Consider the following 14,370-nt stretch of genomic DNA (forward strand, 5'->3'; position numbering starts at 1 on the left):
GAGAGTTATCTTGAATTTGTTGAGTTTGTCAGTATATCGAAGGAACGGCGTATCAAACCTTTGTAACACTGCTTGTTCAATTGTCCAGTGCTTCTTTAGCTTCGGTTTCTTCTTGGCAACCACCAGGTGGTGATCTGAAGCTATGTCAGCTCCACTCCTGGTTCTCACGTCTCCCATTGACCTTGTGAATTTTCTGCTGATGCAAATATGATCTATCTGGTTCTCCGTGATGTGGTCCGGTTAGATCCCTATTGCTTTGTGTACGCGTTTGTGTGGGAATGTTGTGCAACCTATAGCCAATTTGTTGAATGCACATTAATTTGCAGATCTGTCACCATTCTCGTTCGTTTCTCCCAGTCAGTCCATGTCGTTCCATGATATCTTCATACTCGTTGTTGTCTATTCCGACTTTGGCGTTTAGATCTATCAGGTGGTTAGGTTGTTTTCTGGGCACTTCTCTATGATTGATTTCAGCCTCTCATAGAACTGATCTTTATCGTTGTCATTGCTATCAATTGATGGGTGCATAAAATTGGATAATATTCACTGTAATTCCCTCCTTTGTTTTAAAGGATTCTTTGATGATCCTGAGTCCATAAGATTCCCATCTCAAATGTGCTTTAAGTGCTTCTTTGGACAGCATCAGAGTAACTCTCTGAGTGTGTGGAGCATTTTCCTCTTCGTGACCAGAGTACAGCAACATTTCTGCCTTACCTAACTTTTTGCTGTTGAGCTTGAGTCCAATGGGTTTCATTGATTCCGAACACCGCCAAGTTGTATCTTCTCATTTCTGTTGCTGTGTGACTGTTTCATTAGGTCTCCCACATTGTTCGAACGTTCCATGTACTAATAAAAATTGTCGCTCTGATTGTTAGAAGGGGTATAGGCCTCGTGACTTCCGAAGATTCTCGGCTTTCAGCATGGGGCCTCATAATTCTTCCTTCAATTCCGAGGGTAGAGTTTAAATGATTTAATTTGTTTAATCTGACTGGCGTTTTTTAGCATGGTTGTTTTCTACGGGATGGGGTTGCCGACCCCATGCCCAACCCTCCTCCTTTACCCGGTCTTGGGACCTGCAGTATCCCTAGAAGAGCTACTATATATTCTGCATATAATTACTGAATTGGTCACAGTTATCATTCTTCACATTCCTCTACATTTATTATTCTCATTCTTCCTTCAAACATACTCTTTCAGACTGTGTTTCTTAACCATATTCTCGATGTTTAGTCTTCTTTATCATAACTACCAGGATTATTTCCTCTTCTTTACAAGATAAATGATCCTGTTCGTGTCATCTCCAAAGGAATGCGGTTTGAAATGCATATAAGTTAAATCTATGACATTTGAATATACAGTTAATTGGTTTGTCAATTAAGTATTTAAATGCATAATTATTATCGTCCCACAACCCGGTGATATGAATCACATCTGTCATATAAAGGTAAGCGATAACTGGTTGTAAATTGTATTCCTAAACGGCTATGCACAGATCTAATAGACTGTAAATTTCAGTGCTATTCTGTACAAACTACAATTAACCACTAACTCATTTACCAGGTACAAATTCAGTTACCTGACTTTGAACCACACCCACATATATATAAAGGTTAGTGATACTGTTAGGTTGCCTAAACCGAATTGAGTAAAGCGAACAATTCCAACTTGCAACTTGATGATTGAAAGTGAGATGACTTAACTATCAATTCACCGCTACACTGTGATGTAATGCTTGTAATAATTCTTAATAATATTGGTTTGCCTAATCTGTGTTCAGATAGTGAAACTTAGTAATCTTGGAAATGGATACTATTAGTTTTTGATATCTAAATCACTGCTTACATGTTTTCTGTAATTGACCTTTAATGTGAATAAGTTCAGTGATTGAGTATTTATAGTGAATATCTGAGTTGATTTATTTCTCACGACCTCAAACCAAATTTTCATTGAATTTGTAATGATATTTAGCTTCAACATTAATTACATATTGATGCGCACTGGTTGGTTTAGAATTCACCATGTTTTGACTTATGCTCAAGACTTTTAAGGTTGCTGTGAATAAATAAGACCGATTAGTTGTTCATTGTTTTTGTAAAAACGTGATTTTTAATGGATATAATACGCAGTCTACCCAGTAACTACATTCATTCAGGTCCTTTGAAAACTATTCTATGGAGTTCTGTGTATTTATTTAAAAACATAAACATTTGTACAAAGAGGCACTAAATAGATATGCGCCTATTAAATATTTCAATTTATGTCAGGGCTAGGATACTACTCGGGCGCTCAAACCGAAGCACGTGGTTTTCTTAGTGGGGTCAGTCCCCGAGCATTTGACCTACAGGTCTAATCCACAAGGCAGTAGAGAAACTTTAGATGCAGTCCTATGGTAGTCGGTGACCACCGATTGTTTCATACGCCATTTTCTTCATTAGGATCATGGAGCTCGTGTGCACTATTGGTTTAGAATTGTGGTTTTTCAACTCCCCTAGTTGGATCCTGTGTACACCAACCCAGGTAATTCACTGGACATTCACTCTGTGTCCTCCATCTCGTAAACAACACCCCCATTGGGAGCGGGAAGTAAGTAGGACTTCTGTGTCAGTAGCTGTATACGCGTGTCCATGTGAGAGCATTTGGAAATGGAAAGCGGAATACTCCGGCTCTCGGCCGTATCAGAGCATTTGGGGACTTAATTCTGTGTGCATCAGTTCGATTCATTACAAGACTTTCCAGCTATCTTTCGTATCTTATTTCGGAAATATTTCGGTTAGATTAATCATTTTCACCAAACTTAGTACAACTGCAATCATACAGACGATGAACTGGTAAACTGAATACAGAAAAAAAACAACAAGAACAAGTCATGCTCCAGTCTATGCCGTAAGTTAGCGGTTTTCCTGGCATTTCATCATCTCTCAATCTGCATAGCTCATTGAAACTCTTGATCAGCTAAACATGAATTGCGTTCTTCAATGTATCGCCTACACATAGATAGCCGTCATTTCATGGATTATTCTAAGAATCAAACTCAAGTTGTAGTGAACAAGAACACGGGTGGGGACAATCGATTGTAATTAGCACAAAGATTACAGACTATCTCAATAAAATGTGAATACCATAAAGTCAATCGTCAATTTGCAAAATATCATTCCATCATATCAAACTGTACTGTTCCCGTTGCAAACACTAATCCATTGTACATGTGTTTTCTTACAATTCCATTGTGCTCTTGCTCTTCCTTTCTTGATCTTCGCCATCTTCTGCTGCCGGACCTTACGTTTATTTAACGTACGTAATATACTACTTATATGAATATAAGTAGCTCACACCACAAAGTCATATCAACAGTCTTAGTAGCGTACTCTGAGAATTTATTGTTTGACATATTATGTCACTAACTTTTGTACTAATTAATAAAGCTTAAATTTAATATCATATTTATACTTATTGTTTAACTTGTTGTTTGATTAACTCTCAATGTTTCCTTTCCCACTTTTATAGATTTCTATCAATGTCTCAATCAAATTCAACGGATAATTCTAATTCTCATAATAATAATAATACAATAAATCAAAACTTAGAAAATCATGAACAATTAATTCATTCTAGATTAGGCAGTATTGTACCAGAATGTGATACAGTAAAAACTGCATATGATTTATGCTTTCAAGAATTTTTTCCAAATTTTCTAAAAGGTTATACTTTCGAGAAAGATCCATGTGAAAAAAAATTGAAAATTTATCAAAATTGTTTAAGGGAAGCATTGAAAACTACATTTAATATGGATTTGAATGAATTAGATTCAATAAGAACTGATGCAGAAACAATTAGAAAGATAACAAGTAAAACAATATAATCTATTCTATTTTATATTTTTTTCCTTCGATTAGTGATTAGATTGGTTCGAATTCCAATGTTGTCTGTGTTACAAATCATAGGCAATTTAATGTTTATAAATGTTATAATTCTCTCTTATGATTGTAACCGAACTATTCCTATTGCTTAGTAAGTAGTCTTGGACACCAAAATTATTCGACAAATTCTCAAATCAGAACACGGTTGAACAGGAAGAGAGATTATATTCTAATCAACAAGGTTAGATGGAAGTAAGAAGTAAGTAAGTAAGTAAGTAAGTGCAATAGGGAAAACGTTAGTATATTTATAATTTTTCACATGAGATTTCTAGAGTGTTCTCTAAGTATTGACTAACGCTGATTAGATGAGAATTACCCAATCAGCGTGTATCAAAACAATCGTGCATTGAGCATGCTTTAACTCAGTCTATGTTCCGCTAACAATAAAGCTTCAAGTTTTATATACTTAATGATTAGATGAAGTCATTTTAATGATGAAATTTGTTATAATTTGTGGCCTGTGTGCCCTGTTAATGTATAACGTAAAGAAAATACCGCCAATTAGTGAGCAGTGACTTATCGATCGGATCAATGACGCGTAAACCCGTATGAGCAGTCTACAGTCCTTATTAGTTCTGTTTCCTGCTTAGTCCAGCCAGTTGAGTTCAGAACACAAATCTCAGTCTCTGTAAAATGAATCCTTTATTTCAAGCATATTGGGTTTATATACCAACCAGACAGACCACAACGTACCATAAAATATGAAACATCACCTGTACAAGAATTAGCCAAATGTGGCTGTGAATGAGGGAGATAGTAACTAATAGACAGGGCATAATTCAAGAATGGTAAATTGTATAATAATAGTCCGTAGGTCAAAATAAAGCTTGTGATAAGAGGGACATGAATATGAATAGTTCAGTTACATAAAAATTATACGATAAAAATATACGTATAATATTGTTCTATAAGTGGATCCCAAAAGTTACCATTCATTATTCTTATCGGGATATAACAAAATTTCAAACAAGTTACTTAGTGTTTAATTGTCTATATTATTAGACTCTGTAGTTGTGATAAGATAATTCAAAATGTGTGATCTGACTGATAGAAAGTCTAAAAATATGTCATTATATTGAGTCTATCGAATTCAATGTAAATTTAGTGTGTTTTTGTATAATGAGGAAAGACTTATCAACCTTGAGTATACGGATGTTGTCTTATTGTGTGATGATACACAAGCTATGCAAATCCCACTTACTTGGTTGGGAATTAGTATATTTACATATGTCATGTGCTTCTCGATTTCTAAATCCAGAGTACTATTATATGGTAAGCCAGCAGAAGCCGGTGCATGCGCTCACTCTTCGTGTTGAGTTGTCAGAAGTAGTGTGAAATTTCGTGTATCTGTATAGCAGTGTAAGAAATGTTCTGTTGGTGTATTGGATGAAATCAATCAACGTATAATAAGGACCAGAGCAGATTATGCTTGTCTTTGCCACTTTGGAAATGTTTCTCTGGATGTTAAAAGTTCGGGACTACATCGCGTCAGTGAGAGTAGTTGTGCTTGTGAAACCTAACCTGTCCGAATTGCGTATGTTTGGAGATTTTGTTTAATAATCGTTATCTCCGAGGTATTGTTGAAACACTGTAAACAGTACGTCAGTAAAGTTGAGGTTAGGAAGTGTGTATTTGGGAAGAGTTACGATAACTTAATTGATATCACCATCGTAATACACAAGCTTTGTTACTTTGGACATCTTTTACGAATGTTATGTCTTTCAATTCCACATCGTGCGTTATTTACCGACACTGGGACTAAGCGAAAAAAGCGTAACACTTTTCAATCCATGACAGCGTCGCAGTATGGAAGAGATCTGCATACCTAGTTCAGAAAACGACCATTATATTCTCATTTGTTGTTTGTTATTGCTTTCACAAACCAACAACATAATGTTTGAAAATCGAGGCAAATGAACGACATCTGTTGTTTGGACTCTGAAATCGGTCAGATGAAAATGTTAGCTGCTTCCAAACTTTTATACATGTTCGTGGAAGTGTTGATTTCGATCTTAAGACAAGTAACGTAATCACTTTGTCTAATAATATGCATATTCTGGAATATTGTATTCCGTGACTCGCTCCATTGAAACACTCAATTTTATGAAATGGACTGTCATGATCGAGTCAGTTTATCGACTACGGAAAATAGATAAATATTAGAATAACTAGTACACTCTTCGATAAAATCATCAGAAATAAGTGAGCGACTCTTGTATTTTGGCGCGAAATTGCTTCAACGCGTTTGAAATGTATCAGTATAAAGGGTTAGAGGATACACAAGATGAAGTTGACATTGAAATAAATTGTTAATTAATGGTGCACACGATACTAAGGAGACAATGTGATTATATTCATGAGCATCTGCCGATAGCTTTGATAGGTAATTGAGGTTGAGCCACCGAACTCCCTATTAATAACCGAACACAACCCCTATTGCGCCTATAGTCTTTTATGGACTGCCGGCACCTATTCTGTCATACAAAATCAACATACATACGCAACCAACAAATAGCAAATGTAATCAAAATAACACGAATAAGAGCTCCGACGCTGCCAGAATTACCATATTTACACTGACGAGAATACCTGGTGCATAATTTAAATTTACCGAAAGAGTATCACAGAACGTAACACAAAAGTACCAATGATCGAATGTCCGTAATCAATCCCCCAGTTTTATCATAATTCTTTAGTTATATTATGGTGTGTGATAGTGAAAGTAAACGTGATTGGCCACTGAGTGTGGACAGACAGATATGCAGCTTCCTGACCATGAAAAATGATTTACTTTAATCTTACTGATTTTTGCTCCACATCCATTGTGTGGAATACAGTTTTGTCCAGCTCCATTCTTGGTCATGAACTGTATATCTGTTATGACGTGGTCTACTATGTATATGACACATGGACTAGGTATCCAATCTAACTGTATTATAAACTCAATCACCCATATTAATCTTTCATTCAAGTATTATCGTATTAAACCGCAGAGACAAAAATATTTTAAGCCATCCGTTATATCATATACGATACTGATTAGACACAGAGCACTCTGTCAATTCATCATGTTTATTTACCATATTGAAGACGTAGATGTCGAAAAAACCGCACAAACTGTAATTCTGTTGAGAATATGCTTGTAGTCAGTCAGTCAGCTTCGAGATGATTCCCCAGGCTTTGTACATCAATCGCTCTGATAAAGATTATTAAATAAACTCCAACGGTAAATTCAAAAGGCAACACGAAGCTCCGACTACAGTTTAACATTTTATGGCGTAGATCACCGTCACAAACACACCAAACGATTTCAAGCAGAAGTGCGAATACAGAAGGGAACCAAGGATTGATTTGTTAAGATGTATATAGGACAGCGAATGATTCACCGATTGGTTTTAAGCTAAAGAGAAGGATATGTGCTCAACGTGTCGCCTGAGTCCAAATGTACATGTTTTGTACAAACATGATAGTAATAATATCGATACAGAGACATAGGTAAATTGTTCAGATAACACTATCTGTCAAAAAAGTTAATAAACGGGCTTGATAAAATTAACCGTAAACAAACTTATTAGCAGTGAAGGTGCTTTAATAACCCCCCAACTAGCAAACAAAATTATGTAAAAAAACAACGTTAAACTGGACAGAGTACCTATGATACACAGAAAGCATCGTATTACAGAATAACTTACTGTGACTTGGAATATCATCCCAGCATGCAAAGAACGTACAGTGTAACGCAGTCGAACGTCACGAATAAAAATTCAACCAGAGCAAAATCCACAGCATAATTTAGTTATTTAATAGAAAATACACTATAACATGATAAATTCTATGATTACATTAACGTGCACATGATCGTTATTACATTGGGCTGTACATTAGGTTTACGTGGAAACATTGGGTCTAAACCCACTCGAATATCGTAATATAAAAAATCAAAACTACCCTGTAAGGTTATATGTGTTTATGTACATCGGTGAGGTCAGATAAAACATCGAAAGGGTTTGGTATCATTTTTATACATATTAGGGGTGAAGATATACGAAATGTTTCTAATTGTATGAAAGATAATGTAAGGTTAACGATGCTCGTGTACAAAAAGAAGAGGAATAAAATAAGTTATGTTCAAAACAGTGAAAGAAATTACTAATGCAAATTTGTGATTATATACCATAGCGGTCATTTAACTCTATGACTATATCTCGTCATCGCTGGAGTTTCTTCATCATATTTATCATTGATGCTTAAGATTCACATTTCGGTGATGCTACAGTTTCTGAAGGATTTGCATTTTTCGATTGATCATCACTTTCAATGAAAGCTGGTTCAACTTGGTCGATACTGATTACATCTATTTTCCTACAGTAATTGCTTTATCAGTCTCCTCGAAACCACGTTAAACGGACCGTCATAATTCGGTTACACAGGATACTGTACATTATCTTTTCTAAACAAATAAGTGCTATTAAGCAATTGTTGTAGTATGTATATTTGTCATTGATGTCTAGAAAGAGTTATTTCTAAATTATGTATCATTACCAAGGTTTGATTTGATAATTTCGAATAAATTGAACATTGGGTAGATTAATATAAATAAATAAATAAATAATATATCTGTAATATCCCAATGAGTAGAAAAATTAGATTTTCTGATGTTTCGTGACTTAGTGTAAGTCACTTCTTCAGAGAATGAATAACCAAATTAAAATTAAATGTTCATATACTTCTCTAGAGGTTTTACGTAGTTAGTTACATCAGTCGGAAAACTTTTACGTACAGTAGAGTTCCATAAACTAATTCTGCTGGAAACGCTCTCTTACTCTTCAGTAGTTGATAGGTTATTATTTGTTGTAAAGAGAACAAAATTTTTGAGATATAAAAGTAGAATTTTATTTACAAATGTAAAGTGCATATTTATGTATAGAAATTGTAAGTTATCCAATGTATCCCAATTCATCACTTCAAATAATAAACAAAATTAAGTTTCAATAAGTTAGGCTAGCAACATACGTTAATCACTAGAAGAAAATACAAAAAAAACCGGTAATAATAATAAATTTGATTCACCGTAACATAAAATACATGGAAACAAATGAAACATTAATAATACCAATTATGATTATCATTTCTAATGAACACATGAGTGCTACTATGCAATTGCTGCGGTACAATATGATGTTAAGTCCAGATACCTTATTCTAGCTTCTAGACAGGCCAATTCATTCATTCATCTTGAGTCATATTTCGACCTTTTTAAATATTCGCTTATCAAACTTGACTGTTTTTATGTAAGGTTATGTGTGTACCCTTCTTATCCCATTCATCACATCTCTGTAGCTTGTTTTCATGTGAATATAAATATTGATTAAATTGAGTTGGCTCACAAGCCATCTCCACTGTACCTCATTTTGCTTCAATCTCTTCTCTTCGTTTTATACTTCTGATTGTCTGTTCAAATCAATAACGTGATTCAAGTCGATAACAATATACGAGAATAGTCAGGATGTATATTTCGACAAAAATCATTCATACGATCTATATGAAGTCAAATTTTGGAGTCACTAAAAAATATATATATATACTCATCGTTACCGTAATCAACTCAAAGAAATATCTTGAATTTTATGATGAACCAATTGAAATGTTTCAATAAAACAAAATAATGATAATAAGTCAGCTGAATAATAAAAATGCATAAAAGCGAACCAAATGGCGTTCAATTATAGTAGGAAATTTAGCGAGAAAACAATATTTGAAGAAAATCATTAAACTATACTTGGTTATTGATACGGTTGAAGTAGGTTTGATGTGACGGTTGATACTACAAGAATATGATATTGCTTAACAGTTAATTTGAGAGAATATTAGTTGTATACTTTTTTTCTGATTAGCGTTTCTTTAGTGAGTTAGTTTTCTACGGGATAGGGTTGCTAACCCCATGCCCAACCCTCCTCCTTCATCCGTGCTTGGGACCGGCAGTAGCTCCAGAGGGGATCCAGGCGGAGTAACAGTAGTACGTAAGTAAATTAGTTGTATAAAGGAATTTATATAGAAAGCCAAGAAATTCCTGAATGATTAACGTTTGGTTTTCGTTATCAATGAAGTTATAGTTAAAAAGGGATAATGCAAGACTTCATACAAATACTTTTGGGATTCCTCGGCAGTGCGCATCCACAATAGGACGGAACGCCCATCCAGTGCTTCCAGGCTTTCAATGGTGGTCTAACACTAATCGGTTCAAGATCTCAATCGATAGACAATAATGTAAACTTTAAACTCACATTGTATCATACACTTACAGATTATATAAAGAGAAAACTGTAGAAGGTTCTCATTGTGCAAATTAAAACACGGAAGATAAGTTTGCTTGATAGACGGTAGAAACATAAATTATTGAAGTAAAAACTTAATAGAAACTATCGTTTTTTTATTACTAAGGTGGTTTAACAAAGATTATTGAATAAGTATAAATGGGAAAGCTGCAGAAAACAAAGTTAAACATTTCAGGACTTCAGAAAAATTGCTTTTACAGTCAGTGAAATTTAATTCATTAATTTTGTTTTGTTTTTTTATTGCATGGTGTACAGATTCTGAGACTGTTGAGTTGCATATTTTATATCATGAACAGATATTACCTAGAGAAATACTGAAAATCTACAATCACTAGACAACTGTTTTGTTCTGTGTAGTGCGTATCCACAACTACACCAGGCATTGAACCTAGGATTTTCAGGTTTAGTAATAAACTCTGCTAAACAATAAACTCACCTGCTTTTGTTATTCTCCTTATTATGAAGTATCTTCATCGTCAATATCTGCATTGAATACATTATAAAAGTTTTGTGTTGTTGTATTCGTGAAACCCATAAATGAATTATCATCCAATAATTCACCACCTCTATGTATAATATTATTACGTTTCATCATCATCATCTTCATCAACATCATTAACGACCACATCCACTAAATTATCTAGATCAGTGATGGTACCAGTTACAATACAATCATCATCAATTTGATTATTTATTGTAGCATTATGAATATGTTGAATATTCATAGGATTATCATTAGTAGAATTTGCAATTAATTCAGTAACAACAGAAGTTTGTAAATCATCATCATCATCAACACTATCAGCTTGTTCATCACCGGAATCAGATAGTAAAAGTTCCGCAGCCAATTCATCTTTAAGATTATCAACAGGAATGATAGAAGTAGTAGCAGAAATAACATCATTAACGAGATCGTTAGTTGTTGAAGTGATAGTGGTAGATTTTAGTTTGTTATATACAGTTTCTGAAGTTGATTGATTAGTCTAATAATGAAAAGAGAAGAAAAAGTGGAAAAAGAATTAGAACATATATTATTAGAATGTTATTACTAAATACCTTCGTTAATCAGTTCACTCATTTCTGAATGTACAAAACAGACTGCTGTTATGTTATTATACTGTTAAATATCACGTAACAAGATCGCCAATCAGGATATCAACTTCCACGTCCTTGGCATCGTGCCAAATCACTGAAGTGTCAGCCAGTACGAGCAGCCTAGAATCAACTTTTAGTCCCCATTGATTCTTCACGCTAACCCCTGTCCGTTCGAGTCCAGAACACAATCTCAGCTTCTACTGTATGAATCATGTCTCAAACAGACTGGGTTTATAAACAAGCGAACCATAAAGTAGAAAAATAGCAACTGTACAAGACCAGTCAGTCAGCTATAACGTAGGACCAGGCACATATGTGCATCGGTCCAGGTTGCCATACCTCATTAGCACAGCAAGATGAACAGCGGATTCAGAGGAGTGGTTAGGTCAAAGGTTGCAATAAGGATATAGTATAGGAAGAAAGAATTAGTTCGTAGACAGAAAGAAGGAAGTGATTTTAGTCTCTTAGCTTAAGGGAAGACAGAGAGTGTATATACCGACACCATTGTGATCGATTCTGAGCCATGTCACACACAGTCTCCAACCATTGGTTACGAAAGTCACGCGGACCCCAACCAAGTAGTCTGCATCTACCAACATGGCTCAGACTAGAAGTTAGTGACTTCAAGGACTGATGCCACTTTTTGGTTTGGCCACCCCTAACTTTCATCCAACCATCCCCTACCCCGGTTAGCATTGCACGTCGTGGTAATCGGTGTTCAGGCATACGTAATACGTGGCCCAACCATCTCAGTCGATGAAGATTCATAACCTCATCAACTGATTTACCATCATTCCCTAATACCCTGCGTCTAACCTCGCTATTACTTACCCGGTGATCCCAGCAGATGCCAGCAATATTTCTAAAGCATCTGTGGTCAACATGAGTAGCTTACGATTATCTTCTACTCTTAATGGCCATGTTTCGCAGCCGTAAATTAAAACAGAACGGACGGCCGCGCAGTATACTCGTCCTTTTATTGATAGACGGATATCTCGCCTTCGCCAAAGGTGACGTAAGTTGGCAAAAGGCAAACGAGCTTTTCGAATCTGTGCTGAGACTTCGTCCGATACCAACCCATTAGGGCTGATCACACTTCCAAGATAAGTGAAGTTGTCAACACGTTCGACTACTTCACTCCCTATCCTTAGTTCAGGTGTTGACGCACACCAGTCCTGAAGCAACAACTTGCATTTAGAGGGAGAGAAGCGCATTCCAAACATTCTGGCATTGTTGCTTAGTGCTACCAGAAGACTCTGCATTTTCTCAGCGTCTTCAACAAACAGGACCATGTCATCTGCGTATTCTAAGTCGATAAGTGGACCTCCTGGAAGGAGATCAATACCCGAGAATTCTGTCGACGAGAGTGTTATTTCCATCAATAGGTCTATGATGAAGTTAAACAAAAATGGAGAAAGTGGACAGCCTTGACGGACACCACTTGAGGTTGCAAAAGTAGATGACAGTTCGCCATAAGCCCTGACTCGACTAGTAGTGTTCGAGTAAAGAGCCTTCACAAGGTTTATGTACTTCTGAGGTACGCCTTTCGAAGACAGACACTGCCACAGAATCTCGCGGTCTACCGAGTCAAATGCTGCTTTTAAGTCAAGAGAGACCACCATTGTCGGACGCCGATAGGTATGCCTGTGTTCTAGAACCTGACGAATGGTGAATATGTGGTCGATGCAGCCACGACCAGGTCTGAAGCCAGCTTGGTTCTCTCGAGTTTGCAGTTCACGAGTCTTAGTTAGGTGTTTGATAATTATCGAGGCCAGTATTTTAGATACTATGTTTGTTAAACTAATCCCTCTGTGGTTGTCACAGGATGATTTTGACCCTTTCTTATATATTGGGACGATAAGTGATTGTGACCAGTTAGATGGAATAACGTCTAACTCCCAGATTTTAGCTAAAATATTAGTCAACTTAATCGCTAAAATTGGACCACCATCCTTAAAGACTTCTGGAGTTAATCCATCTGGACCAGCTGCCCTTCCTCGTTTCAGATTAACTATAGCCTTTTGAACTTCAGCAAGAGTCGGGGGACCTACTTCAATGTTCCATTCACACTGTCTGGAAATGGAGGGTAGTTGTAGAGTAGCTGAAGGCCAGCTGAACTGTTCCCTAAAGTGTTCCGCCCATCGTTCTAAACGCCTGGACTTGGAGCAGATGAGTGTATCGTCTTTTTCCGATATAATCTCACTTACACTTGACTTATTAATTCCAGTTTCTTTTATTAGTCTGTAAAGCTGTCTTGTGTTCCCTATAGTCGCCGCCTTTTCCATTTCTTTTGCTTTCGTTACCCACCACTGCTCACGGTCGTTCTTTAGACTTTTTCTTAACCTAGACCTGATTTGTTTTCGCTCTTCATCATGTTCAGAACCTGATGGGACGAGTTTGCGAGAATCCATCAGTGTGACAGACCTTGAAGAAATCCACTGGCTCCTTGTAACTCTGTGGTTTAAGTCACTAATAGATGTCACTGCTGTTTCCACAGCTGATTGTATGCCCTTCCAAGCAACATCTGGGTCAGCCTCGTCTTCACAACTACCTAAGTGTGACCTCAGTTGTTCCTGGAACCTACTTTTGGTTTTCTCGTTACTCAACTCAGTTCTAACGGGTCTTTTTAATGTGGTCTTTTTGCGTCCAGTGAGGCGCAAGCAGATGCGTGCCCGTATTAGGGCATGGTCGGAGTCCAAGCAGGTACTCCAGAATGAGCGACAATCTTCTACCGACCCTCTCCAACGATGACTGATGGCAATATGGTCTATTTGAGTCCATCGTTGGTTTGGTGTAGGGGTCGCCATGTTAGACGATGTCTCTCCTTATGCTTAAAATTTGTGTTTGCTAAAAATAAACGATTGTCTGAGCATAGCTGCAGCAGACGATCACCATTATCTGTTCGCTGTGTCGGAATACTAAAATATCCACCTAAATGCCTTTCTGTTTGGTTTAAACTGCCTATCTGAGCATTAAAATCACCTGCTACGAGTACTATGTCTGAGCGTTTAGCTTTCTGAAGA

At 36.4% G+C, this 14,370-nt stretch overlaps 2 protein-coding genes across 2 annotated transcripts in view; one reads left to right on the forward strand and one right to left on the reverse strand.

Annotated features, from left to right (window-relative positions):
* The first annotated feature begins 1,274 nt into the window (after positions 1-1,274).
* Positions 1,275-4,177, forward strand: MS3_00008970 (uncharacterized protein). The gene is made up of 3 exons (XM_051217309.1): positions 1,275-1,444; positions 3,505-3,845; positions 3,894-4,177. The coding sequence occupies exons 2-3, from the start codon at positions 3,515-3,517 to the stop codon at positions 4,007-4,009; spliced, it is 447 nt and encodes a 148-aa protein (XP_051064695.1). The 5' UTR covers positions 1,275-1,444; positions 3,505-3,514; the 3' UTR covers positions 4,010-4,177.
* Positions 4,178-5,213: 1,036 nt separating this feature from the next.
* The window catches only part of TAF7 (transcription initiation factor TFIID subunit 7), a 28,091-nt gene continuing 18,934 nt past the window's right edge, over positions 5,214-14,370 (reverse strand). Inside the window, exons 6-7 of the mRNA XM_051217308.1 lie at positions 7,610-11,235; positions 5,214-6,151 (exon numbers count right to left, since the gene is read on the reverse strand). Of these exons, the coding sequence (XP_051064696.1) occupies positions 10,834-11,235 (402 nt within the window). The 3' untranslated portion in view covers positions 5,214-6,151; positions 7,610-10,833. The remainder of the gene's footprint in view (positions 6,152-7,609; positions 11,236-14,370) is intronic.

The sequence above is a fragment of the Schistosoma haematobium genome, chromosome 5 (genome assembly GCF_000699445.3).
Source record: "Schistosoma haematobium chromosome 5, whole genome shotgun sequence".
Classification (NCBI taxonomy): Eukaryota; Metazoa; Platyhelminthes; class Trematoda; order Strigeidida; family Schistosomatidae; genus Schistosoma; species Schistosoma haematobium.

What these genes read in the sequence shown, in the direction of transcription:
- MS3_00008970 (XM_051217309.1), top strand. Translation starts at nt 3,515, where the DNA reads ATGTCTCAATCAAATTCAACGGATAATTCTAATTCTCATAATAATAAT. An exon ending in AACAATTAGAAAGATAACAA is followed by an intron (nt 3,846 to 3,893) that starts GTAAAACAATAT and finishes TCCTTCGATTAG; the next exon opens with TGATTAGATTGGTTCGAATT.